The following is a 27,851-nucleotide window of genomic DNA, read 5'->3' as shown; positions in this document are numbered from 1 at the left end:
TTGTTGATCATGATGTGCTGGGAGCCAGTGTGAGGAACTCCGCCTGTGGCAAAGGTCATGAGGAAGGAGGCTCAGCATACGCAAAGGTGGGATTGAGCCTCAGGAGTCCCCATGGAAATTCTCAAGCACCTACCCCCAAAACCAGAGTCTGCCTACTTTACTGCTTTGTGCTCTCACCTACACCTCTGACTTTATGGGCGGCTGTCCCCCACCACCTCTATCCGAAAAAGAGTTAACTTACAGCTCCAGTTAATAAAGTTCCTGGGCGTGACAAGAGTGTTTCAACCTACAAACTCTTTGGAAGTCCTCTAGCCTGCCTGAATAGGTTCTTCCGGCCACATGTGATTGTTCAGAGCCTCCCAACCGTGAGAGGCATGAGATGTTCTAAACTGTCTAAATACAGATTCCTTTGAGCAGTTAAAAGATTGATTAGAAATTGTATTGGTGAAGGGTTTTTCACTTGTTGGGCCAATGTTTGCTGCTAAGTTTCCATATCCCTTACTTACTGTGTCCCTGGCAGTGTATTGATTACTATAATTGGTGTATAGGAATGTAAGTAGTAGCTTTAATGTTTGTAACCTTGGACCCTTGAGTTAATTCTTTTCTTGTTATAGCCCACCACACCTTTGCCCTATAGGAATGCAACTTTATCTAATGCTTTTGGAGGGTGGCGCCTGATTTTAGACCTCACCTTCCGGCTGAATTCCCATCTTGAGCGTGGAGGCTCGTCAAGCCTACTAATTATGCCTGGGCTTCTAAGATCTGACCGGGGAGGCCTTAGTGTCTCCTCTCCTTCGGGAGAATGGGAGGACGCCTGTGGCCTAGGTAGGTGATGCAAATTCCTTATTTTGGAATTTTATTAGCTTTCCACGTAAACCAAGTTATTCAGCCTTTTTTCTCCACTGAATTTTCTCACTGAGCTAGCCTTATTTAACCACTCTTTATATCTTTAATTCTATTGTATCCTGATCGCTGAAGCCGTCTCCCCTTCGAATTCCCTGGATCAAAACCGGGGCTGGACCCTGGCAATGATGGCTACTCCATTTCTTCTATGGGATTCCTGCCCATAGTAGTAGATATAATGGTCATCTGAGTTAAATTCACCCATTCCAGTCCATTTTAGTTCTCTGATTCCTAAAATGTCAACGTTCACTCTTGCCATCTCTTGTTTCACTTCCAATTTGCCTTGATTCATGGACCTAACATTCCAGGTTCCTATGCAATATTGCTCTTTACAGCATCAGACCTTGCTTCTATCACCAGTCACATCCACAGCTGGGTATTCTTTTTGCTTTGGCTCCATCCCTTCATTCTTTCTGGAGTTATTTCTCCACTGATCTCCAGTAGCATATTGGGCACCTACTGACCTGGGGAGTTCCTCTTTCAGTATCCTGTCATTTTGCCTTTTCATACTGTTCATGGGGTTCTCAAGGCAAGAATACTGAAGTGGTTTGCCATTCCCTTCTCCAGTGGACCACATTTTGTCAGACCTCTCCACCATGACCCGTCTGTCTTGGGTGGCCCCACACGGCATGGCTTAGTTTCATTGAGTTAGACAAGGCTGTGATCTGTGTGATCAGATTGGCTAGTTTTCTGTGAGTATGGTTTCAGTGTGTCTGCCCTCTGATGCCCTCTTGCAACACCTACCATCTTACTTGGGTTTCTCTTACCTTGGATGTGGGGTATCTCTTCAAGGCTGCTCCAGCAAAGCGCAGCCGCTGCTCCTTACCTTGGACCAAGGGTATCTCTTCAGGGTCGCCCCTCCTGACCTAAGTAAACAAACGTTTACTTCCAGTTATTTCCATTAATAGTATTTGAGGATTTCAAGAAGGCAGCTCAGTTTACCGCAAACAGTTTATGATGCCTAATATTGGTAAAATCCTTCCCTTCTTTTTTTTTCAAAAAGATGCTATAAGTTTCTAAGATTCTTATGGTGATATGCTATCTTCCAATGCCTAAACAAAACATTTTTGTTATAGCTACTAAATTTAAAGGTACAACTGTGACCTCCCTGATCATCCAGTGGTTAAGAGTTCCCCCTTCCAATGCAGGGAATGTGGGTCTGAACCTTGGTCAGAGAACTAAGATCCCACATGCCTTCAGGGGAACTAAGCCTGCACGCTGCAACTACTGAGCCTGTGCACCTCGCTAGAGAGCCTGCGTGCCGTGGAGCCCACAGACCCTGGAGCCCACACAACACAACTTGAGAGAAACCCTGCAGCCCTACTGAAGAGCCCGCAAAGATTCCTCATGCCACAAATAAGAACTGATGTCGCCAAAAATAAATATTTAAAAAATAAAAAAAAGGCGCAAAGCAAGCTGAGGGAAATAACATTTAAAAATTAAATATTCATAACTTTCGTTTGAAGACTGAATTAGAAACATTTTATTTATCTAATTATATATGTTTCCTTGTCTACTGACTTCTTTTTTTCAAGAATCTTTGTCCAAAAAGCACAAATCTGGAGTTCATTATTTATTCTGTTAAACAATTAGGTCCACGAATAGAGAAACAAGAAATGTTATTAGCTGCTAACAAGGGAATTCTGTCTAAAAAGAGAGAAATTTTGGGCCATGTGATTGATATTCATTCTGGACTTAAAAATGATTTTTGTTACGGAAGCAATGAACTGTGGAAACTATCCTGTACTTGATCATTCAGGAGAACTGAGTTCAGGACAGTTTATATTATCATACTGTGTTTTTGATCATCTTCAAGTCTGGGTTTTGCAGCATTTCAAAATCTGTAAACTTAATTTAAAAATAAAAAGATACTTAAGGTGTGGTCACATATGGTGAATCTATATACTATAATTATTAAATATATTCAGTTCAGTTCAGTTCAGTTCAGTCACTCAGTCGTGTCCGACTCTTTGTGACCCCATGAACCACAGCACGCCAGGCCTCCCTGTCCATCGCCAACTCCTGGAGTCCACCCAAACCCCTATCGATGGAGTCAATGATGCCATCCAACTATCTCATCCTCTGTCGTCCCCTTCTCCTCCTGCCCTCAATCTTTCCCAGCATCAGGGTCTTTTCAAATGAGTCAGCTCTTCACATCAGGTGCCCAAAGTATTGGACTTTCAGCTCTAACATTAGTCCCTCCAATCAACACCCAGGCCTGACCTGCTTTAGGATAGACTGGTTGGATCTTCTTACAGTCCAAGGAACTCTCAAGAGTCTTCTCCAAAACCACAGTTCAAAAGCATCAATTCTTTGGCACTCAGCTTTCTTTATAGTTCAACTCTCACAACCATACATGACCACTGGAAAAACCATAGCCTTGACTAGATGGACCTTTGTGGACAAAGTAATGTCTTTGCTTTTTAATATGCTGTCTAGGTGGGTCATATCTTTCCTTCCAAGGAGTAAGTGTCTTTTAATTTCATGGCTGCAATCACTATCTGCAGTGATTTTGGAGCTCAGAAAAATAAAGTCAGCCACTGTTTCCACTATTCTCAAAATACTAGAGAAATAAAGTCAATGTTCAATAAATATTGATCTGCTATGAAGTATATCCTGATTCATCTCAATTTCTATATACTGAGGCTGATCCAACAGAAATTAACTAAAGTCTTAAGAATGCATATTATTCTTAATGTTTTCTTTTTACTCATAATCAAAATGCTCTAATAAAAAGGGAAATACAATATTTTTGATTGAGGCTCATTGGAAAAAAATGTTTTATGTTCTATCTCTGCATATACAAAATGGTTTCACAGCAAACCACTGAATTTGATGAAACTGAAAATTCTGGTGGATAATAATTAGAATTTTATATCAGAGGATATAGCTATCAGTTTTTTAAATGGCTTCTTTTATATTTCCATTAAGTTTATGAAACTGAAAAACTACAAAAAAGGAAAAAATCTACTTAAATTAGTGTAGATTAAGTGGTGACCATTATTGCAAGGGAAATACTATGTCAAGGAAATGGCTCTTTGTTTTGTTGCAAAAGTGATAAAAACACAAAAGTCAATAAAACTGTTAAAATAAGTCTCAGTAATTACCAAGATCAAAATCCAGTGGCTTTTTATTAAACATGAACTTTTGTTCTGCCTTCTGCAATACGTAAATAGTGCTGACAATTGGTTTGTGAGGCACTTGCTACAATAAAATGTAATTGTATCATGAGAGAAAGGTGACAATCAGGAGATCATGAAAAAATTACATATTCTCACTGGTAGTTAATTAGCCATGCAAAACCTCCTCAAACAGATATTCTCTTCTATTAGGAATGATTACTATGCAGGCCTACAGATGTCAATACCACAGTCATTCAAATACTTCTTTCCCTACTAATTGAAGGTTGTAAAGCTCTGGTGCCAAGGTTTTGCTTCCAAAGAGCTAATTTATGACTAGAAGGATATTTTATGTCTTCAGTTGCAGCAGCTACAAAATTCAGCAAATCAGAACCATCTGTGCACTGATACTTGACTCACCATTCATCGAGCAGCCTATCAGTCACATTAGTTTGCATCTTGCATTCTTGGCTTGTGAACACTTATGATGATCCAAAGTTCAGAAGAAATATTAAAAATGAATGGCATCCTGACCCTACCCCAATGTACATGCATCAGGAAACAAAGCCCTCCCCATTTTTTTTGCACATGAGCAGTGTCACGGCAGGGCTGAACATCTAGCTGCCTGTCCAGTAATGTTGATAGCAGTCTCAGGTTTCCCTCATCCTCTTAAAAATATTTCAAGTTTTAATTCTTTTCTGTTCTTTCTAGTTCTAATTCTTTTCTTAATTTTTAGTGCTGCTGTGAGGGAGTCAGTTGGAAGATAAAGTGGAAGGCAAAACTTTAAAAAATAACTTATTTCAAAAATTGTTTTTACACATTGAAATATCAACACATACAAATAACCTGGTAAAATCTAAGAATATTATTATTACCACCAAATTATGGCCGAACAAGTAAGCAAAAGCAGAGGGATGACTAAAGAAAATCTGAAGGAAAACAGAAAAAAAAAATATTTTTCATGAATAAAGTTGGATTAGCCTTTAATATCTTACTCTAGTCCTATCTCTATGATATTAGTGACTGCTTTATTTATTTAATAATATACAACGGGGCACACAGGTTATACTATTTTTCTCTAAAAGACAAGTCAAAGGGACCTTCAACAAAATTTCTTGGAGCTCAGTTAGGGGATACAGGAATTAGAAATTATAAGTAAGAAACAGGACTGTCAGACTCATTCTGACACCTAAAATAACTTCATTTGGTAGATAAGCTTCACAGAAGGTCATCATTGGATTGCAGGCACTGTTACTTACCTTTTGATTGTCTGGAGCATGTGTATTTAAGCTGTCTCCTTTAGTGTAAAACTCCAGTGGTCCTAAAGGTATTCCACTTGGGTTCAGAATTTTCTTGAGCATTTGATAGTCTGGCTTTTCATCATATGCTAAATTATGAGCACATACCAAATACTGGGCTATTTCACCTGTGAAGTGTTAAGTTTTTTAAATATGTCATTCATAATAAGCAAAAGTTGTCAAGACTTCAGTATTCTCAAAATCTCGGTTGTTTTTCTCTTACACCAGAACGTGCATGTGCACACATACATCCTCTATGAAGAATCTAAGAGTGAACAACTCAATGCAAAGTACTTTTAAATGATATCCAAACTTGACTGACATAAACTGACCTACAAATTTGACAGGATGGAGAAACAGGTGGGCTTTTATTTACATGTCTTTGTTGATAAAGTTTGTAATTCACTCATCAAAGGAAGCCATTGAAAAACTATAGTTAGTGATTTGAATTTATGGGGTGCAACTACTAAGAATTACATGAATAATAGACTAGCCATGCTTCACACTTTTTTCCTAACATTTTCAAAATTCAGTTAAAAATAAGTTTTTTTTTGAAGTTTTAAAAATTCAGTTAGGAATACTTACTATCGACCTCCTTAAAGGAAAAAAAAAAAAATCACTGAAAATTTTAATTAAGGCTTTGATTTTGAGAATACAACAGTACATTTAGAAATGACCTTGAATTCTATGGTTTTAGCCATGACTGACTTTAGGATTTGCCGATATCAGGTCTCCCATACCAATCTAGACCAGTGCAATCACAGCATAATCTTTCTGATATAGAGCACAAGGATGAGAAGTTGCCATCTTTTATTTCTTCTCTTCCCCAGAACAGTGTAGTAATCTCCCCACGAGAAAAAAAGCTGCCAACTACAAACTTTTAAATACATTCAGCACAAACAGAATCCGTAACCAAAATGACGAATACAACCACTGTAAAACAAACGTAGTTTGCATTTTTGCTTCAGGTGGAGGTTCAGTCTGAGATACAAGTAAGTGATAATACCATACACTATCTAAAAACTGGCATGTTTTCATTTGTTCAAAGATGTTTACACTCCATAAACTAGTTTTTACAAGGCTTTCCTCTTCAAAAACTTATTACTAACCCAGACACAAGGAGCTCTTACTTTCTCACTAAGTTGTTTATATCCTATGGTGGGGAAGTTGGGGAAGCTTTGTGAGTTGGAAGAAATAACTGCCTAAAATTTTGCTCCCCTCCAGGTCTACCTCCTTTCAAGCAGGGAACTGCAGAGACACTGGGTATCACTCCCGACAGGGAAAAATTCGAAAAGAACAGTCATCATCTCTCCCCGCAAGGAATGTCAGAGAGTGACCATTTTACACCATATTGTCCACAACTATTTTCTAGGAGCAGAAGGCTACTATGGATAAACTGAAAACTCTTGTCTCCAGAGTTTGTTTTTTTTTGGCATTTTGGAAACTGTGGCAATTCTGCAACATCCTTTTTTCCTCTTGAATGTATAAGATGTCAAAATTCTGTTACCTACCATTTGCTCAACCAGGATCTATAACTAGCAAGTGCTACAGCTTCATCAAAGTTATATCTCATGTTTCCAGAAGCCCTTTAGGGGGCATCCGATTCTTGAAGAGATGAACAAAACAAAAAAAGATTAAATTATATTCACTACCATTTTAATATAAATATTAATGTAAATATTCTGCTGTTCTTTAAGATTCGTAAGCCTGGTTTGGTATGCTGTGCTTAGTCGCTCAGTTGTGTCTGACTCTTTAAGTCCCCATGGACTATAGCCTGCCAGGCTCCTCTGTCCATGGGGATTCTTCAGGAAAGAATACTGGAGTGGGTTGCCATGCCCTCCTCCAGGGAATCTTCCTGACACAGGAATTGAACCAGGGTTTCCCGCATTGCAGGCGGATTCTTTACCAGCTGAGCTACCAGGGAAGCCCTACAATGCTATCAACCAGAATATCCCAAATGGAGAAGAGAGCTGAATATGTGAATATGCTGGGCATAGTTTTCACAAATCATTGTTAGAAGACATGGAAGACTCCTGGTGCTCTACCAGTTGACTGCAGCTGTGCTGGAAAGCCTTCGTGGATCTGGGCTTTAAAAAAATGAGGTACCATGAGGTAGGAGAGGAAGAAAAAGAGAAGAGCCACCTCTGTTACGAATTTATTATGATAAACCTGATGCTCAGACAATTGTGATATAGTACTGGTTTTAAATGTTAGCGTTTCAAGATCTAGATTTATTATATTAGGTACACCTTTTAATTTACTAGCATATTTCCAGAGCTATAAAACAAAATGCTTTGAGTAGTATGAAATTATGATATTCTTGAATCATCTGCTTTTTAAGCTAGTGAAATATTAAGTATCATTAGTATCATTTCAAGAGACAGAAACTTTTGAAACTATTATTATTACACTGAGTGGGACATGCATGCTGCAAACTTCTCAGCTGTTTTATATCATAAAATGTCTTAGTAGCAAACCTTTTGTAAATCAGATTAATTCTCATGCTAGTAATACCCACTTCTCCTAAGCACAAACAACTTGAGACTTTCAGTTAATCATAAAGTTTCAACATTTTGTGCTTTAAAAATAGAAATCTGCATTTTATAAAATAACTATATAGACTCAAACAAATGGTTTGTACTGAAAAAGAGGAGCCTGGCACTCCTCCTCCTGTTTCTCATCGTTCAAATCTCATCTCTAGTAACAGCAGTGTCCCAGAATACACACTGGTCCATAGGCATTTATTGTGTATGATCCAGGGCACCTGGGCTTTCTTTTCTAATCCTAAACTCAACAGTTTACTTTTTAGGCAGGAGGGACAATAAAAGACAGATACACAATTAAATTTTTTTTTTTTTAACATTTCATCTCTCATTTTGCTGTCTTATTGAGTAAAATGAAAGCTGTACGATTTGGTAAAAATGCCAATAAGAATATTAGCCAAAAATGAATATTGGCATATTGACTGAGTTACTCAGTGGAGTTACGTTACATAAACAAAAAGCTTTCATCTTGCAGCCCATCCCCACCAATGAGAATACTACTGTCCCATTTGAGTGAAGCAGCAGCAAGACTCATACGGGGCAGACTTATGGGACTTGGGAAATAGAAGTGGGAAAGCACGGCTGGTTTATTTGTTTCCTATGGAAATGAAAATTCTGGTTTCTGGTCAAAGAAGGGCTGTAAGTATAAGTTTAAAATGATTTAACTCTACTTTCAAACTCTCATGTGGAAACTGATACTATTTGACCTTCTCTAGACAGTCAGTGTACATATTTGCTTTCATAAGTCAGCTAAAAGCTAACTGAAATTGCCCGATACAAATAGAGATCAAGATTCACTCTGCTTATCTTCTCGGAAAGAAAGCAAACCGGACGGCAGAAGCAGGCTCTGTTCTGTGAGGCAATCTAACTCGGCTGTTAAATTGGGGCTGAACAATGTGCCATGCAGCACTTGGGTAATTCTGAATCGCCTTGCTATTTTTACTGACAGTGCTACCAATTAAAGAATTCCAAAATGGTCTATACTAACATGAAAGAGAAACCCGTTTAATGAAATATACTTTGAATCCCCAGGTCACATGCCTTGCCAAACCAAAAAAAAAATTTTTTTCAGGTTGCTGGGTCAGACTATAATCCAGGTCTAAACAGCATTCAAATGTTTAATAGTTTGCTTTTTTAAATTATTAATTGAAAGCAGTCTTTCCTTAGATCAACTTTATCTTCAGAGAAACAAAACCAGAAAGTCCACTCTAGAAATACCAGATATAGTAGGCCATTGAACTTGTGCACAATTCCCCAAGCATACATCTGAAAGAAAGCGGTGCCATCAGCAAAGCTGAGAACACTCCCTGAGCAAGTTCTTGCAGCATTCTTGTGTCCTAATGAAAAGAGGATCTAAAAGTTCTCTTCTCTAGCCACCTATTTGGAACCCTGCGGGGTTTCTTCCCACCACTGTGGGAAGGGGATTGGGTGCAGAAAAAGTGACAAGTGACACATGCAGTGACCTGGAAATCCTACAGGGGGAGATAGAAGTTATCATTTGACTTACGGCAGCTGCTTCCGGAAGGAGCCCATTGAAGTACCGACTCAGGGAGCTCATCCAACAGACTGAAACAGAGGAGAGTAAGGCACAGTGAATTTTGTTTGCAATCCTGTGACATGCTGTTTTGATCAGAAAACAAAACTTGTTGATGGGTCACTAATAGTGTGACTTTCCATACTTTTTTTTCCTACCCACCTGTACGGGATAAGGGAAATCCCTCAAATCTCACTAATCAATTTTATATCAATCACCTAGAAACTAAACATAGAAATACAGTATAAATGCTTTAATACAAGGTCTGTATATGCAAATGTAGAAGTAGGGATACATGGTTTTTTTGTAAAAATCTCAAGAAAAAGATATGTGGAAAAATTTTACCTGGATTTACAAAATATTTTTCCTCATGTATTTACCACTGGGAAGGGGTAAATTATTTCCTTTTTATGTATATTGTTCTTCACTGGGCAGTTTTTATGCTATGCTATCCCTGGTGGCTCAGACAGTAAAGAATCCATCTGCAATGCGGGAGACTCTGGGTTGGGAAGATACCCTGGAGCAGGGCATGGCAACCCACTCCAGTATTCTTGCCTGGAGAATCCCCATGGACAGAGGAGCCTGGCGGGCTACAATCTTTGCGGGGTCACAAAGAATTGAACATAGAACTGAGCAATGAAGCACAAGATTAAACAGATTAATAAGAAACAGCCCCCCCAAAACCCATTATTCTAAGACTTTTCAGTGTTTTAGACTGAACAAGTACAAATCTCTTAAGTTGCTTCAGCCACAAATATATAAACACTCAACTAAAATTACTTATATGAACAATTCACTAACTCAGGCATAGGCACAATTGCAACAGTAAATGTACTGATCTAATATTACCTGATGTCAGGAACATAAAGGACGGAAGGGAAATACAATATGGTTGAATATGCAAGCCTGCCCTTATTGGGAAATTATGCCTTCTCAGCAAGTTGAATAAATTATGATTATGTACTATATAAGAAGTTTGAATATATTTATATCATAATTGAATATATATCTTATTAATATACATATATATGCCTTAATTATAAACTTCATAATACTAGCTTTACTGGTCAATAGCTTTATGCTATTAATCAGGCCAAAATAAATATATTAACACAGGCAAGGGATCTAAAAATATAAATGGGGATTATATTTATTAGTATTATGTTTTATTATTTATATGATACCCTATTACCTTCAAATATATACATGCAGGCATATTCATTAAAGAGATCTACAATGAACACATCTATACATGCATATTGATAAAAGACCAAAAAAAAATCTGTAAGTCTGTGAATATCTGTAAGTCTTGTGAAAAGAAAAACATATATATTATCATTAGAATTAATATGCTAGTTTTTTTAATAAAGCATTTTATTTAAATTAGATAAACTGAGGTGAGAAATTGGAAACCAAGACTGCTTACATGTGCCCATTACTGTGCTTTGACCCTGACTCACATATTGAAGAGCATTAGTTACCTGAGGGTGAGATGCACACATGAGTCACTGCAGTAAATAACTGACGAGATCGTTCTAATGCTGACATACAAACGTGTTAGTTGGGCTAAGGGACTAGAATGATCAAGACTGAAGTGGAGAGATATATCTTACAATATATGTCAGTATTTACAAATGCAATCTGTACTACTCTCTATCTGAGGGTTAGCTTCCCTCTCTGTTAAGAACTGATGTCACACTGAATTTGAAAGACTGATTTCTAAGGATTAGTTACCCCTTCGGTAAACTTCTGTTGTGACTTGTCTTATTTAAAATACAGCAGCTTTTTCCAATCATGATATTATATCTGTACATAACTACTGTTGAGAATATCTTGGTACGTAATGAAAAATTGACTATGCTGTGTTATAAGCAATTGACTTTTTCTTAGGCCTGATCAAAAGGCCTAAGAAAAAAAGTGAGAAGAACAGTAGAAGAGTAACCCACTCTGCTCTTAGTCTAACCTATTTCTCATGCTAATAGAGGTTAGGTGATAAAAATTGGATGTGGAATATTATAAATGTTTATGTGGCTGCAAAATGATCTCTTGGATAAACATCTCATATACAAATTTTGTTTGTTTCTTCCTTAAGAAACCGAACATTCTCCCTCCCAAAACACAGGATTAAAAAGAAGTATGTTCTTCTCACTTGAAAAAATAAGTCCTGTTTGTCCCACTCCACCCTGTTGCTTTGCACAGTTAATATCAATCACACCAAGCTACCAAGCTCACACTAACTCCATGTACTTGTACAATGATAATTTGAAAATTCTCTTTCTTGAAAATACCACCACCTAGAATCTAAGCTTTGGAAAACACCCTGTGAAGTAACAAATATTTCACTTTATATTTTGCATTACAACTCAATAGATGTGTTTTCATAGGTGTTAGCTTAATGGAGTGTATGTCTGTAAGCTGTTTGGTTTTTTTAAAATATTTTTCAAATTTAAGAAATTTGCTTTGGCTATCATGTTAGTTGAATGGCAGTCTTTTCTGGGATATTAACTTGCTTTAGTGTATCCTTTCAGCCCTGGTGCTGTAAATGATGGAATACTTGAAAATATGTACTTTGTTTTCGCAGCCTGGACAGCTACAGGGTCCTGCAGGTTCCTTTCCCAGGGCAGTCTCCCACATAACCACCGCAGCAGGCAGTAGCCGAGGATCTCAAGGTCACTTCGTCTGGACAGGGCTATAGGAATAAGCATTAAGACAGAAAGATGAGGGATAAGCAAGTTTTGAGAAATAGAGAAATCACTGAATGAACTACCACTGATGAAATATGAAAAAGCCAAATGGGCGATGTGTTTTGTTTGTTCAGCTGGAGAAAAGCTTAAACGCCCAGGCATTTGGCCCCAGTCCACAGACAGGCAGTGACTTGTTGCTGTTGAAAGTAAGGGTCAGTTTCCTCACCTCCTCCAACTTCATCCTTCCTTAGTCTGGCCTGTCACATGAACTTGATCTCCATGGCCTCTGACATGATCCAGACAACCCATAACCTGGCACCAACACTTTCTCAAAGAGCCAAGCAGTAAAACAAAGAAATAAATGTCTGCAGCTAAATTGCTAACATATGTTCCAGGAAGTCCATGGGGTCTGCATTGGTCATGCAGAGACCCTTCGAGTGCAGACTAAACATTGATGGCCTTTCCTGTTCCACTCGAACTAGTAGCCTTTGAAATTGGAAGAATATGACAAAACTGCCATCTAGTGTGCAGTATTAAAATACAGGTCTTTCTTAAGACTTTTCAATTAAATGAGAGTACAGGAAAAATACGCCTGTTTTGTGGGTACACAGATCTAGAATTTTATGAATATAATTTTAGATATAAGCAGTGCTATGGTGAAATTCTGGTCAAACATCCTGAAAAAAAAAAGGTAAAGCAATAGAGTGCGTGAAGGATGAAGGTGGAGGTGATGGGAAGTAGATTTTAAAGCAAAATAGAGGCTTCCAGAATTTAATATAAGATGGCTTTTCATTTAAAAAATACAGTAAAAGAATACTTTGAGGTCACTGTAAAATCATTTATGTAAAATTACTAAATGACAGACTAATTTCATGATAATTTTATGTGTTTTTTTTTAAGTAGCTGATTTCAAAAGAAGGACAATGAAATCTAGTAAAATATCAAAATGTAAAAAATATTACTGAAATAATGATCAAAACATTAACAAAGTCCCACAAAATAAACTCATTTTTATAACCATTCCAAATTGTTATAAAACAATAGGTCGGCTTAGATTTCTACCATGATTTGAATGTTCACCTGTGTAGGGATATAAAATCTCCTAAATGTAATTCATGGCTGCTAAACCTGCTGTAAACAGGTATCCTGTTTTATTATCTTTCATTAAATATACTCTGAAAAGTCACTCAGTAAACTCAGTTTTTAATTTTAAAAGTCGTCTACTAAGAACAATGTTGCTAGCACACCGTAACTACTTTTGGTCACCATACATAAGTTATTATAAAAGCAGAAGACAAGATTAGCTCTCACACATACTCTATCTTAACTGCTATTAGAGTACTGGATTATTAAAGGCCCTTCAATCGAGTAGAATGCAACAGTCCCATGGGTATCATTTCCTTTCTGCACAGCTTCAACAATGTCCTAATGCAAGACTTGGCTCCCCTATTAAAATAAAAACACAATCTCTACCATGCTGTTTTGCAGTGATTTCTTCAGTAATAAATCTCCCATTAATAATGGAATGGTTCCATTTGTACAGATGTGTTCACAAGTCCCTTTCCCATTATGGCAATTTCTGATTACTACTACTTAAAAAAATTCACATCCTCTAATTTTCAAAAAATTATATTCTGGCACCTGTTTGGACAATATAGGCTACACACAAGAGACCCTCTGAGGAAAAACAACCAGAATTAAAATAGAATGAACATTTCCAGCCACTTCCCCCAACCCTCCAACTGAGGGATTAATTGATATGAAGCTGTAAGTAATGACAAGTCATTTAGATTCCTGAAGCCAATCTTTCATAAACTGGTCTTCATTTGAAATAGCCCTTTGAGAATTAACTTTACTTCACTAGTATAGTTCAGTCTTACCTAATTAAACTATGGCATCACACTTTTCAAACTTTTATTTACTTTTACTACATATATACATTAATAACTATGGTTAGGTAAATGTTTTACCACTGTTTCCACTAAGTTCTACAGATATGCACGTAATGTTAAAGAAAAAATTCTACAGTAACTCTTTCCCACCATTGAACGGTGAGATGACAGGATTAAAAATGCTTCCAAGCACACACCTCTCCCTGAAAACTCCGTCTCAGGGAAACAAACTGCAAAGTGTGATGTGTTTACTTGAGAATCTAAACTCTAAGACCGTACCAACGACTATGTCATCTCTCCATCTACTACATACAGAAGAGCATTTTTAACACTGGTTAAATTAATTAAAATATTTTGGATGACAATATTAGCATCTATGAGTGGGTATGTAATTAACACAGTAAATGGATCATATATCTAAATTTAATGTAGATGTACTTTAAACAAAAGATAGATAATATAATATCTGTTGAATCTAGGAATCGAACATTTGGATATTTACTGTATTATTCTGTTATTTCCTGTATATCTGACAACAAAATGCTGAAAATTAAAAAAACAAGAGTTGATCACCGCTGAAGAAGACAATATCTAACTATGAAAATATTTTTTAATTTGAAAGCTGAAACATATGTTATGGATTATTTTATTTCTGTATAATTTATATTTCTGTATAATTTATTATAATACATAAAGTTTATCAGGTGCACTTGATAGTTAATATAATCATTAACAGCATATTTTCATATATATTTCCTATATGTAAAGTCATACTTTTACTTATGGTATTACTGCTTGGAAATATAGGAAAATTTAGTTATTAATATTTTTCTTCTACATTCTCATGTCACTTTCTAAATATAAATTAGCATCCAATTTTTACTTTGCTTTTTAATATGGTGGTGTTCTCAGTTGCTCAACATTTCTAAATGATTATTGCCAAGAGAAACACCCCCCAAAAAATGTACAGGTGGAATGGGACTTGAATTCTATTTCCCTAGAAAGCAGATACCAGAAACAGCTGACACTAGAATACATAACTAAAATAAAAACAATCCATGTGATTTATGAAGCTGCTACTGTGCCAGACACTCTAACTGCTTTTATCTTATTTAATCATCTTAATAATAACATGAGGTAAGTATCATTAACCTTGTTGACAAATAAGAAAACAGAGTCTCAGAGAGGTTAAACAACTCGCTCAGTATCACAGAGCAAATATTCACAGAGCTCTGCACTGAAATCCAAAGTGTTCAGAATCCAAAGCCAACACTCAAATCTGCCAATTACTTTGCCTCCCTTGTTAGTTTTAACACCATTTAGACAACATTATATATACTGCTTCTATAGTTAGGGAAGTATTTGAAGCAGGCATTTTAACTTAAAACACCAAAAGATACACTGACCAAAGACAGGTGTACTGGCAAGGAAGAAATAAGCAGCAGATCGAGGTCTAAGCTGCAGCACTAACAAAATTTTTCATGCAACCAAACTTTCATGAAACTATTTGTTTAAAACTACTTCATTCTGATGAAAAAGACTGCCTAGTTAAAACATTAATTTATAAAGTGTTAAATGGTTCTTCCAAGCTGGAACAGAAACAACAAAGAAATCACACTGGAGAACTGGTCCTTACTATGAAGATAAACTGCAGTAAACTTATCTGGGTGAGATTCACCAAATGGAATGAAAGAATTGGGAGAAAAAGAAAAATATCAGTGTTAATCCCCAAATGGATCTGATTATTTGCCTAACATGTTTTCTATATAGACAACAGTTTTTTTCTTATATAGAGTAACATTATAAAGTAGGAGGAAAAACAAGTTTTTGTAGGAAATAATAAAATGAACCTGAAAACTTCTGCCTTAAGCAAACAGGGTTTAATTGCTCAAAATACTAGTTTATATATTCAGAAATGACAATAGGAAAGCAGAAAACATCTCAGTAAGACGCTTATCTGAGAAGTGAATTGTGACTATATGCAGAACAAATTTAAAGGTTACTCTTGTTTATCCAACTAGTAACCTCTGTTATTTTTTATTTATTTTTTAACCTATGTTATTTAGTAGTTTTTCCAATTCAGATATAAAAAGAGCTAGGGAACTTTAAGGTGGCTCCAATTTACTGCAATTAGGATATTAGGAAAGTAGAATGCAATGTGTCACATTTCAAATAAATAAAATCAGGGCTCTCATTTCTTCAGTACCTTTTAAATCCTAGGCCTTAGTTTTTGATGAAACACTACTGTGTGATCTCAGGAGAAGTTATTCAACAGAACAAAGGTATCTTACATTTGGCCAATGTGTATTCTTAACCCAACCAAACAGTTTAAGATCTATGCCAGGACTTTGAAAGTCTTGTCTAAATGTCAAAATTGGGTTATGCCACATAGAGGGAATAGTGCCTTCATTAACATTTATTTGTACATCAACCAAGGAGTATTTATAGCAGTGAAATTTACTTAAAAATAAAAATCAACAGTATGTTTTTCTGACTACTAGTAGATTCAATAGTAACTTGAAGGTTTACCTTAATATCTTATAATTGAAAAATGGGTTCCCTTTTTTGAATTATTGTTTAGGAAGTTAAATATTGTGTAAACCATGTCATTTCCCCAAGTTTGGTAGCATGAAAACACATTCGCAGTTTATCTCACATATATTTTGTAAGTTGGAGTGCCATATTAGAGTGAAATGCAGCCATGCAGGAAATAACACAAGACTTGGATTTCATAAACTGTAGCAATTGGCAAAAAAATTTAAAAGTATGCAATATAGTTCTTTCCTTGATACTGAATATATCATATAAACAAACGGACATTTAAAATGCAATTTAGATATCACATTGTATGGTCATCAATGATGTCAAATTAAAACAGGTATTATACACTCAATGCACAGGTCTGAAGTATTTAAAAAAGCTCAATATGTTAAGTGCAGTATATCTCTAGAGAAATTAGGTATTGACTGCATGCCTCAGTGAGCAGAAAAATCTACAAAAATCCATACCACACATTGATCCCAATATTGCTTTTTAACATTACTAAGAATGTAACAAATTTTAAAATAGTGTATTTGACACAGATATAATTCCCTTTAATTATCAGGCAACAAGCCCAAAAATATGTCAATGTTTATACATGTTGGTTTTTATGAATAAAAGATTAATAATAGATGAGATAAGCCCAACATGTATTACTCTAATTTTACACTAAATGAAGCACTTCAGCCACTCAAAAAACACTTCTAGGTCATATAAGAGAACTGAGTTTAGAAGAATGATTACAATTTGAAAAAATACAGATATATACATGTACAATAGCTCAAGAATAGTTATCTATCCATTCACCCATCTGTTCATTCACCTTTATATATCTCTATTCATATTTTTACTTATAATAATACAAGCTACCCTCCTTTTACACAGTTGAACTAAAAATGCTTATATAAAACTGATGACTGGCACCTTATACAAATTTATTATGAAAACCCAACTATTAATAATCCACAGAAACATGAGAGTTAGCTTCAGTTTCTGAATAACCACTACCAAGGTAACAGACCAGACAGTCTGACCAGGTTAGCAATATATCTGTTAAGTGTCTAATCCATAAGTCAGTCTTACATTGAAGGCTGGACATTTCCCAGGGCCTGATCAAGCCAAGATAAACCTAAAACATAACAAATGCTCTGACAACTAGAGATTCTATTTTCTAGTGATAACTTGTTTTGCTCTTTATGTTTTCCCTTGCATTATCTGTCTCAGTATTTATTTGATCTCATAGCTGCACTGGTATAGAAAAGATTTTTCTGAGATTAAACTACATAATGTATACTGAAAGTAAACACATTAATATTTATGAATCTGACCTTCTGCATTTACCTACAGGATTTATGGCCTTGTTTATACTAGTTTCTAGATAGGACTAAATGATTACTTCATTTTGAATAAAATCCTAAAGTGAAATGTTTTATTTTGGAAAATTAAATCTAAAACATTAGGAATGAATAGTATTCAAATATTTCAGCAAATGTGTGTACATGCACATCTATGCATCTGTGTGTGGAAGTATATATGTGTGTACACATATATGTGAAGGCATATGCATATATATGTATACCTATATATGTAAATACAGATATGGTGAGAACTTTACTGTATACTCTATTTTTAATGCATTAAGGGAATCTAATTTTTATAGAAATCTTTTTAAACCTGTGGTAAAAATGAATATTCACTCCAGGTTATAACTTTTCAGCAAATCCCAAAAATAGGTAGTGGAGGTTCCAACCTGAGTAGCCTTCCCAAAGAGGTAATATCTTTCTATTACTATTCTCAGTTCATTCTTCTCTCCAAAGACCTAGCATGGTGAAATCTACCCAGCTCATCAACATGTACTATTATTTAGGGAGCAAAAAACTTAAATACACTACAGAATAAAATATTGTTCAAATCTTTCATGAAGGTAGCATAATGAAAATATTTACCTAAACTATGGAATAACTGAGGAGGACTTTCAGAATTACCACAGTCCAAACAGTGATCAGACCAACATCCATCAACTCCACTTTCCCATTCCACAATCACAGTTATATTTATAATGGTCAAAATCTAATCACATCAGTATTAGAGCTATTGGTTGAACTTGGTGGCCCAATCATAAGTTAACATCGTCAATAATGTAATTGGACCAATGCTTAAGAGTCTGTATGATGAATTTCCAGTTATACTACTATCAAAAAGTACTTTCAGGTCTCTAAATATTCTTTCATACTAATACATCTTGCAATAGTAAAGAACAAAATTCACTGAGAACTTTAAAAAAATAAAACAAAACATTATCAGTGAACACTTGACTTTTACATTCCTTGTCCTTAATCGCTCGGTCTTGTCTGAATCTTTGCGACCCCGTGGACTACAGCCCACCAGGCTCCTCTGTCCATGGGGTTTTCCAGGCAAGAACACTGGAGAGGGTTGCCACTCCCTTCTCCAGAGGATCTTCCCAATCCAGGGATCAAACCCAGGTCTCCTGCACCGCAGGTGGATTTTTTTACCGTCTGAGTCACCAGGGAAGCCCTTAATTAAAGCCAGTGTCCCATTTATATCATTTTTAAAAGGCCATTTATTCATTAACAATGTTAATGGTGAAAAATAATACAATATTATTAAATTTCTGAGTGAAATCATTACTTTTTTAACCAAACTATCTTTGAAAAAAAATGCAGTGATTTCTCTTACTCTGATCAGGAGTTATATGAGCTAATTTCCAACCCCCCCAAATTTAACCTATGATTCTTCCTGAAAGGAAGAAGGTATACAACTGACACCCTTGTTCCACTTTTTCAGTGGCCAACCAGTCCATTCTGAAGGAGATCAGCCCTGGGATTTCTTTGGAAGGACTGATGCTAAAGCTGAAACTCCAGTACTTTGGCCACCTCATGCCAAGAGTTGACTCATTGGAAAAGACTCTGATGCTGGGAGGGATTGGGGGCAGGAGGAGAAGGGGACGACAGAGGATGAGATGGCTGGATGGCATCACTGACTCGATGGACATGAGTCTGAGTGAACTGTGGGAGTTGGTGATGGACAGGGAGGCCTGGCGTGCTGCGATTCATGGGGTCGCAAAGAGTAGGACACGACTGAGTGACTGAACTGACTGACTGACCTTAAACTACAGTGGGTTTTAAATGCCCTCGAAAATTATCAAGACCCTCTACATTACATGGTCAATGGTCCTTTTAATAGAAAAGGCAATGATATACAGTTGTTTGCACCAACAAAAACTTGTTAGAAAGTATCAGTTTAGGGTAACAGTTCAACAGCCATTAACAAGTGCAAATATCTAACTGCCTTTTAGTGAAAATGCGGTCCATTTGAAGCTGTTTAAAAATTATTTGTGTGGTTTAGTACATTTGAAAATACTTTTGTAAACAAAGTTTATGAATAATATAATTTTGAAAGCCAAAGTTTTTCAAGTCACCATTTTTTTTTTTACTAGCATAACATTAGAATTGACTTTTTGTCTTGCTGACAGAGCAACTAAGAAAGTACAGTTGCATTGACCATATTGATTGTGAACAAAGCAACCATCAGGGGGGACTCTGCACCATATATTTTCAATATTGAACTCCTACTTCCTTTTCCATGGCTTTCTGGGTCGGCTATTGGATTTGGACTGCAGTGTAATAAACAGCTAAGGTTTAATTAATGGTAAATGAATACAAGACATAGGTTATGACTTTAACTAATTAGGGAATTGTTGAATTAAGTCTGCCTTGGAATGCAAGGCAGTACAATCAATATCCAATAAAAGGACTATGTATGTAATTTACCTGCAAATGTGTTTCCAATACCATCAAAGTGAGTTTAAATAAGTAAGATATATGAAAGGTGACTAGGAGAGATTTCCACAAGTTAACACTTCATAGTTTCAGAAAAGACTTCCTTATTGTTGAGATGGTATCTTCTAAATCTCTGGTGAGAGCACAATGAAAAATATGAATCATTCTTCACACATGTACCTGCACCAAACCCGAAAGAGTTTCTAAAGCATAAAAATTCAGTTGTTAACTTTCAAGTTTAACGTAAACAACTAGTACTTTAGGCTGCTCCAAATGAGCAACAAATTTTGCTTATTTGACATCTTTTATTCTTTTTTCACTTGTCAAAAGTCTGTATCTCTTCTCTCAGTTAGAAGAGTATTTGTTGACATACAGGAATTCACTACTTTTGATAAAAATCTCACCACTGTTCTCATTCTTCAAACTGACCAGGCAAAAAGGTCATTTCATGGAGCCTTAGGACTTTGTTCTAATTATTCTGAAATAAAAAAAAGAAACCTACCTACTCCCTTGTGGGCATCCAAGCTGGTAAACTCTATTGTCCCATTATGGCCTTTTTTAGGATTTTCCTGATACTGTTTGTGGTTCCCATTGGGACAATATCTGTAGGAAAGTCCATAATCTGCAAGATAAACCTGGAAGATGTGAACAGACAAATGAATAATGTTTTTGTCCTTTGAAAATTTAACCTTTATAATTAAGTCTTAAGAAACTGATAGGTTAAGAGAACCTCAGATCTGTATTTTATTAAACCAAACGGTGCCTTCAGATAAAATATATACAACTGGGGGCCATAACAATGAACTGTCTAACTTAAATCCTTACTTCAACATAGGCATATCTTGTTTCTGAGTTGACTTAGATTTTCATTCTTTTTATTCTGCTCTTAAATTCCCTTCCCTCCAGGTGGGCATGTAGATGTCATAAACCACAATATGTCTTTTTATCTATATTCATACAGCTTATGGGGATCAGCCTTTTTTCTTAGTAACCCCTCCCTGTAACATAAAACTATTTCAACAGGGAGGGGAGATGAGAACAATCTAAAAATAGTAAGCTAATATTACAGGAATCTCCATTAACAGGAAGCATAAAAACAGTGAACAGACTATAAGAGATAACTGTCAAAATTAAAAAAAAAACAAAAACAAAAAAAAACCCAGCATCATGTTGTACGTATTTCAGAATGGAACATCAATGCAGTACTTTTGGTCTTTCAGACCAATCTATATCATCACTGTTATCTTTGTAAGTCAGTCAGAATCTAAGCAGGGTATCCAAACAGAATATAGATTGTTGAAAAGTCAGATGGTAACTCAAGTGAATTTTCCTAAGGTTACTTTTGGAGAGAGAAAGAAGGGAGGGGAGAAGTAGTTTTACAGATAGACCATACACTGAATAGGGATATGTTATGATTAGACGTTTATTCTAACATATATCAGATGGTAAAGAGTCAGTCTGCATGCAGAACACCTGGGTTCAATCCCTGGGTTGGGAAGATCTCCTGGAGAAGGGAATGGCACCAACTCCAGTGTTCTTGCCTGGAAAATCCCACAGACAGAGGTGCCTGGCAGGCTACAGTCCAAAGTGGTGCTAAGAGTCATACACAACTGAAGAGACAGCATGCACGCACGTCAGCATATTATACTTTCCACATACATGTTACCATGATCCTCTCCCCTCTAAACCACTGGAAAAGAAAGCAGCTTCAACTTTTAAAATGGATTGTTTCACATGTATTTCTTTAAAATTTAGGGAATAAGGCAACACTTCACAATGTTCAGCTTTAAGACAATAGAGTATTAATATTATAATACAACTGGAATTTTAAAAGATACCTATTAAAAGAAAATTAAATTTTAATTGAAGTTGTTGGTTTCAGGACAGCCTAAGTAGAAGATATTCTGAACTTCAAAATATAAACAACACAGTTTCCTTCATTTGCTGAAGAACATAGCTTGCTAGATTGTATGAAAACATGATATTTCAGTTTTGTCTCTCACTCACAGATGCCATTTCTCAACATGGCTTCAGGAGTAACTGCCCAAAGTAACTGCACTTCAGAATCAGATGTAAAACTGGTTGCTTGCTTTCACTATTTATGATGCATTTTTATCTTTATTTGAGAACTAAATAGACTTCACTTTGCAAAGTAGACATCCTGAGAATGTAGATATTGATAGCAAATGGAAAGGCTCTCATTCAGTTCAACAGAGATATCAAAAGCTTTACAGATGAGAAAAAGCTAAGAGAATTCAGCATCTCCAAACCAGCTTTACAATAAATGCTAAAGGATCTTCTCTAGGTGGGAAACACAGAGAAGAAAAAGACCCTCAAAAACAAACCCAAAACAATTCAGAAAATGGCTATAGGAACATTCATATTGATAATTATCTTAAATGTAAATGAACTAAATGCTCCAACCAAAACACATAGACTGGCTGAATGGATACAAAAACAAGTCCTATATATATACAAGAGACCCACTTCAGATCTAGAGACACATACAACCTGAAAGTGAGGGGAGAGAAATAGATATACCATGCAAATGGAAATTAGAAGAAAGCTGGAGTAGCAATACTTGTACCAGATAAAAAAGACTTTACAAAGTAAAGACTGTTACTAGAGATAAGGAAGCACACCACATAATGATCAAGGGTTCAATCCAAGAAAATACAACAATTATAAATATTTATGCACCAAACATAGGAGCACCTTAATACATAAGGCAAATGCTAACAGCTATAAAAGGGGAAACTGAAAATAACACTTTAATAGTGGGGGACTTTAACACCCCACTTACATTAGTGGACAGAAAATACATGGACAGACCACCCAGAAAGAAAAAAACAAAAAAGAAAACACAAGCTTTAAATGACACCATAGACCAGATAGATTTAACTGCTATTTATAGGACATTCCACCTGAAAGCAGCAGAATACACTTTTTTTCTCCAGTGCACACAGAACATTCTCCAGCATAGATCATATACTGGGTCACAAATCAAGCCTTAGAAAGTTTAAGAAAATTGAAATTTCATCAAGTATCATTTCCATAATGCTATGAGATTAGAAATCAATTACAGGAGAAAAAAAAAAAAAACCTGTAAAAAAAATCACAAACACACGGCAAAAAAAACACACAGCATTAAATAACTAAGAGATCACTGAGGAAATTAAAGAGGAAATAAAAAAACTACATAGAAAAAAATGACAACAAAAACACAATGACCCAAATCTATGGGGTGCAGCAAAAGCAGTTATAAAAGGGAATTTTATAGCAATTCAATCTCATTTCAAGAAACATCTCAAATAAACAATCTAGCCTTACACCTAAAGCAAGCAGAAAAAGATGAACAGACAAAACTTAAAGTCAGTAGAAGAAATCATAATGATCAGAGCAGAAATAAACAGAAATGAAGAAATCAAGAGCAAAGATCAATAAAACTCAAAGTTGGTCCTTAGAGAAGATAAACAAAATTGATAAACTTTTAGCCAAACTATCAAGAAAAAAAGGGAGAGGACTCAAATCAATAAAATTAGAAATGAAAAAGAAAATACAACTGACACTGCAGAAATACAAAGGATCATAAGAGACTAACAAGCAACTATATGCCAATAAAATGGACAACCTGGAAGAAACAGGCAAATTAATGGAAAGGTACAACTCTGCAAGACTAAACCAGGAAGAATTAGAAAATGTAAAGAGATCAATCGCAAGTAATGAAATCGAAACTATAATTAAAAATCTTCTAAGAAACAGCAGTCCAGGACCAGATGGCTTCACAGGTAAATTCTACCAAACATTTTAAGAGCTAACATCAATCCTTCTCAAACTCTTCCAAAAAATTACAGAAGGAGGAACACTCTCAAATTCATTCTGTGAGGCTACCATTAGCCAGACACCAAAACCAGACAAAGATATCATGAAAAAAGAAAATTACAGACCAGTATCACCTCATGCGAAGAGTTGACTCATTGGAAAAGACTCTGATGCTAGGAGGGATTGGGGGCAAGAGGAGAAGGGGATGACAGAGGATGAGATGGCTGGATGGCATCACTGACTCGATGGACATGAGTCTCAGTGAACTCCGGGAGTTGGTGATGGACAGGGAGGCCTGGCATGATGCGATTCATGGGGTCGCAAAGAGTCGGACACAACTGAGCGACTGATCTGATCTGATCTGATCACTGATGAACATAAGACACAAAAATCCTCAACAAAATATTAGCAGACAGAATCCAAGAGCACATTAAAAGGATCATACACCATGATCAAGTGGGATCTATCCCAGGAATGCAAGGATTCTTCAATATACACAAAGCAATCAATGTTAACACCATATTAACAAATTAGAGAATAAAAAAGCAATCTTCTCAACAGATGCAGGAAAAACTTCTGACAAAATTCAACACACGTTTATGATAAAAACTCTCCAGAAAGTGGGCACAGAGGGAATCTACCTCAACATAATAAAGGCCATATATGACAAACCCACAGTAAACATCATTTTCAATGGTGAAAAACTGAAAGCATTTCCACTAGGATCAGGAATAAGACAAGGATGTCCACTCTTGCCACTCATATTCACCATAGTTTTAGGAGTCCTAGTCATGGCAATCAGAGAAGAAACAGAAATAAAAGGAATATAAACTGGAAAATTAGAAATAAAACTGTTACTATTTGCAGATGACATGATACTGTACATGGACAATTCTAAAATCCTAAAAATGCCACTAGAAAACTACTAGAACTAATCTATGAATTTAGTAAAGCTGCAGGATACAAAATTAATGCACAGAAATGTCTTGCTTTCCTATACAATAACAATGGAAGATCAGAAAGAGAAATTAAGGAAACAATTCCATTCACCACTGCAACAAAAAGAATAAAATATTTAGGAATAAATGTACCTAAGGAAGCAAAAGAACTATACTCAAGAAAACTATAAAACACTAATGAAAGAAATCAGAGATGACACAAACAGATAGACAGATATACCATGTTCTTGGATTGGAAGAATCAACACTGTCAAAATGAATGTACTACTCACAGCAATCTATAGATTCCATGCAATCCCTATTATATTGCTAACGGCATTCTTCACAGAATTAGAAGAAAAATTTTTACAATTTTTATGGAAACACAAAAGACACCAAATAGCCAAAGCAATCTTGAAAAAGAAACACAGAGGCAGAGGAATTAGGCTCCCCAATTCTGAACTATAGTACAAAGCTACAGTAACCAAGACAGTATGGTATTGGCACAAAAGCAGAAATGTAGACTAATGGCACAGGATAAAAAGTCCAGAGATAAACCCAGGCAGCTATGGTCACCTAATCTATGACAAAAGAGGCAAAAATGTACAACAGAGAAAAGACAGCCTCTTCAGTAAGTGGTTCTGTGAAAACTGGACAGTTACATGTAAAAAAAAATGAAATTAGAACATCACCAAACACCATGCTGCTGCTGCTGCTGCTGCTGCTAAGTCGCTTCAGTCATGTCTGACTCTGTGTGACCCCAGAGACAGCAGCCCACCAGGCTCTCCCGTCCCTGGGATTCTCCAGGCAGGAACACCGGAGTGGGTTGCCATTTCCTTCTCCAATGCATGAAAGTGAAAAGTGAAAGTGAAGTCACTCAGTCATGTCTGACTCTTAGCGACCCCATGGACTGCAGCCTACCAGGCTCCTCCATTCATGGGATTTGCCAGGCAAGAGTACTGGAGTGGGTTGCCATTGCCTTCTCCGACCAAACACCATACACAAAAATAAACTAAAAATGCATTAAAGACCTAAGCGTAAGACTAGACATTATATAACTCTTAGAGGAAAACCGAGGAAAAAGACTGTGACATAAACTATAGCAAGATCTTTTTTGACCTATCTCCTAATAAAAACAAAAATAAACAAATGGGACCTAATAAAACATAGAATATTTTGCACAGCAAAGGAAACCATAAACAAGAGGAAAACACAGCCCTTAGAATGGGAGAAAATATTTGCAAATGAAGCAATGGACAAAGGATTAATCTCAAAAATATACAAACAACTCATGGAGCTCAATACAAAAAAGCTGCCCAGGTGGCACAAGTGATAAAGAAGCCACCTGCCAATGCAGGAGACTTTTAAGAGACGTGGGCTTGAACCCTGGGTTGGGAAGATCCTTTGGAGGAGGGCATGGAAATCCACTCCAGTATTCTTGCCTGGAGAATCCCAGGGACAGGGGAGCCTGGTGGGCTGCCGTCTCTGGGGTTGCACAGAGTTGGACATGACTGAAGCGACTTCGCAGCAGCAGTAGCAAAGCAACTAAAGCAACTCAGCATACAGCATGCACATAGAGATCAACACAAAAAACCAACAACCCAAGCAGAAAATGGGCCTAAGATCTAAACAGGCATCTCTTCAAAGAAGACATACAGATGGCAGAGGGACATGGAAAGATGTTCAACATCACTAATTATTAGAAAAATACACATCAAAACTACAAAGAGCACTTCAAACTGATCAGAATGGTCATCATCAAAAAATCTACAAACAGTCCATGGAATTTATAAATTCTATATAAAATGTACAAAATCTATACAGTCCATGCAATTTTCCAGGCCAGAATACTGGAGTGGGTAGCTTTTCCCTTCTCCAGGGTATCTTCTTAATCCAGGGATCAAACCCAGGTCACCCGCATTACAGGCAGATTCTTTACCAGCTGAGCCACAAGGGAAGCCCAATTAATAGAAAAATACCAGTCAAAACTACAATGAGGTATCACCTCACACTGGTCAGAATGGCCATCATCAAAAAATCTACAGACAATAAAATGCTGGACAGAGTGTGGAGAAAAGGGAACCCTCTTGCACTGCTGGTGGAAATGTAGATTGATACAGTCACTGTAGAGAACAGTATGGAGGTTCCTTAAAACACTAAAAATAGAACTACCACATGACCCAGCAATCCCACTACTGGGCATATACCTTGAGAAAACCATAATTCAAAAGGACACATGTACCCCAATGTTCATAGCAGCACTATTTACAATAGCCAGGACATGGAAACAATCTAAATATCCATCTAAAGATTAATGGATAAAGATGTGGTACATATATACAATAGAGTATTACTCAGCCACCAAAAGAAACAATAAAGGGTCATATGTAGAGACATGAATGGACCTAGAGTTTGTCATACAGAGTGAAGTAAGTTGGAAAGAGATAAACAAGTATCTTATATTAACACATACATGTGGAATCTACAAGAACAGTGCTGATGAAACTATTTCCAGGGTAGGAATAGAGACACAGATGTAGAGAACAGACATGTGAGCACATGGCAGACAGGGAAGGGGATAGTGGGATGAACTGAGAAATTAGGATTGACATGTGTAAAACAGATAGCTAGTGGGAACCTTTAAAAAACACAAGACACTCAGCTTGGTGCTCGGTGGTGACCTAGATGGGTGTGATGGAGGTCCAAAAGGGAGGAGATATATTTATACATAGAGCTGATTCACTTCATTGTACAGCAGAAGATAATATAGCATTGTA

The 27,851-nt window shown here is 36.3% G+C and overlaps 1 protein-coding gene across 7 annotated transcripts in view; it reads right to left on the bottom strand.

The window, feature by feature from the left end:
• Window positions 1-27,851, bottom strand: part of VRK2 (VRK serine/threonine kinase 2) — a 110,855-nt gene that overhangs the window by 14,402 nt on the left and 68,602 nt on the right. For 6 of the 7 annotated variants that reach the window (XM_027555356.1, XM_027555350.1, XM_027555355.1 and 3 more), the window contains exons 8-12: window positions 20,817-20,949; window positions 11,966-12,086; window positions 9,371-9,429; window positions 5,282-5,448; window positions 1,671-1,769 (exon numbers count right to left, since the gene is read on the bottom strand). In XM_027555356.1, the coding sequence (XP_027411157.1) occupies window positions 1,671-1,769; window positions 5,282-5,448; window positions 9,371-9,429; window positions 11,966-12,086; window positions 20,817-20,949 (579 nt within the window). The remainder of the gene's footprint in view (window positions 1-1,670; window positions 1,770-5,281; window positions 5,449-9,370; window positions 9,430-11,965; window positions 12,087-20,816; window positions 20,950-27,851) is intronic. The other variant, XM_027555354.1, reaches the window with a different exon arrangement.

Source organism: Bos indicus x Bos taurus, chromosome 11 (genome assembly GCF_003369695.1).
Source record: "Bos indicus x Bos taurus breed Angus x Brahman F1 hybrid chromosome 11, Bos_hybrid_MaternalHap_v2.0, whole genome shotgun sequence".
Taxonomy (NCBI): Eukaryota; Metazoa; Chordata; class Mammalia; order Artiodactyla; family Bovidae; genus Bos; species Bos indicus x Bos taurus.
This window is presented reverse-complemented; position numbering and strand designations above follow the sequence as displayed.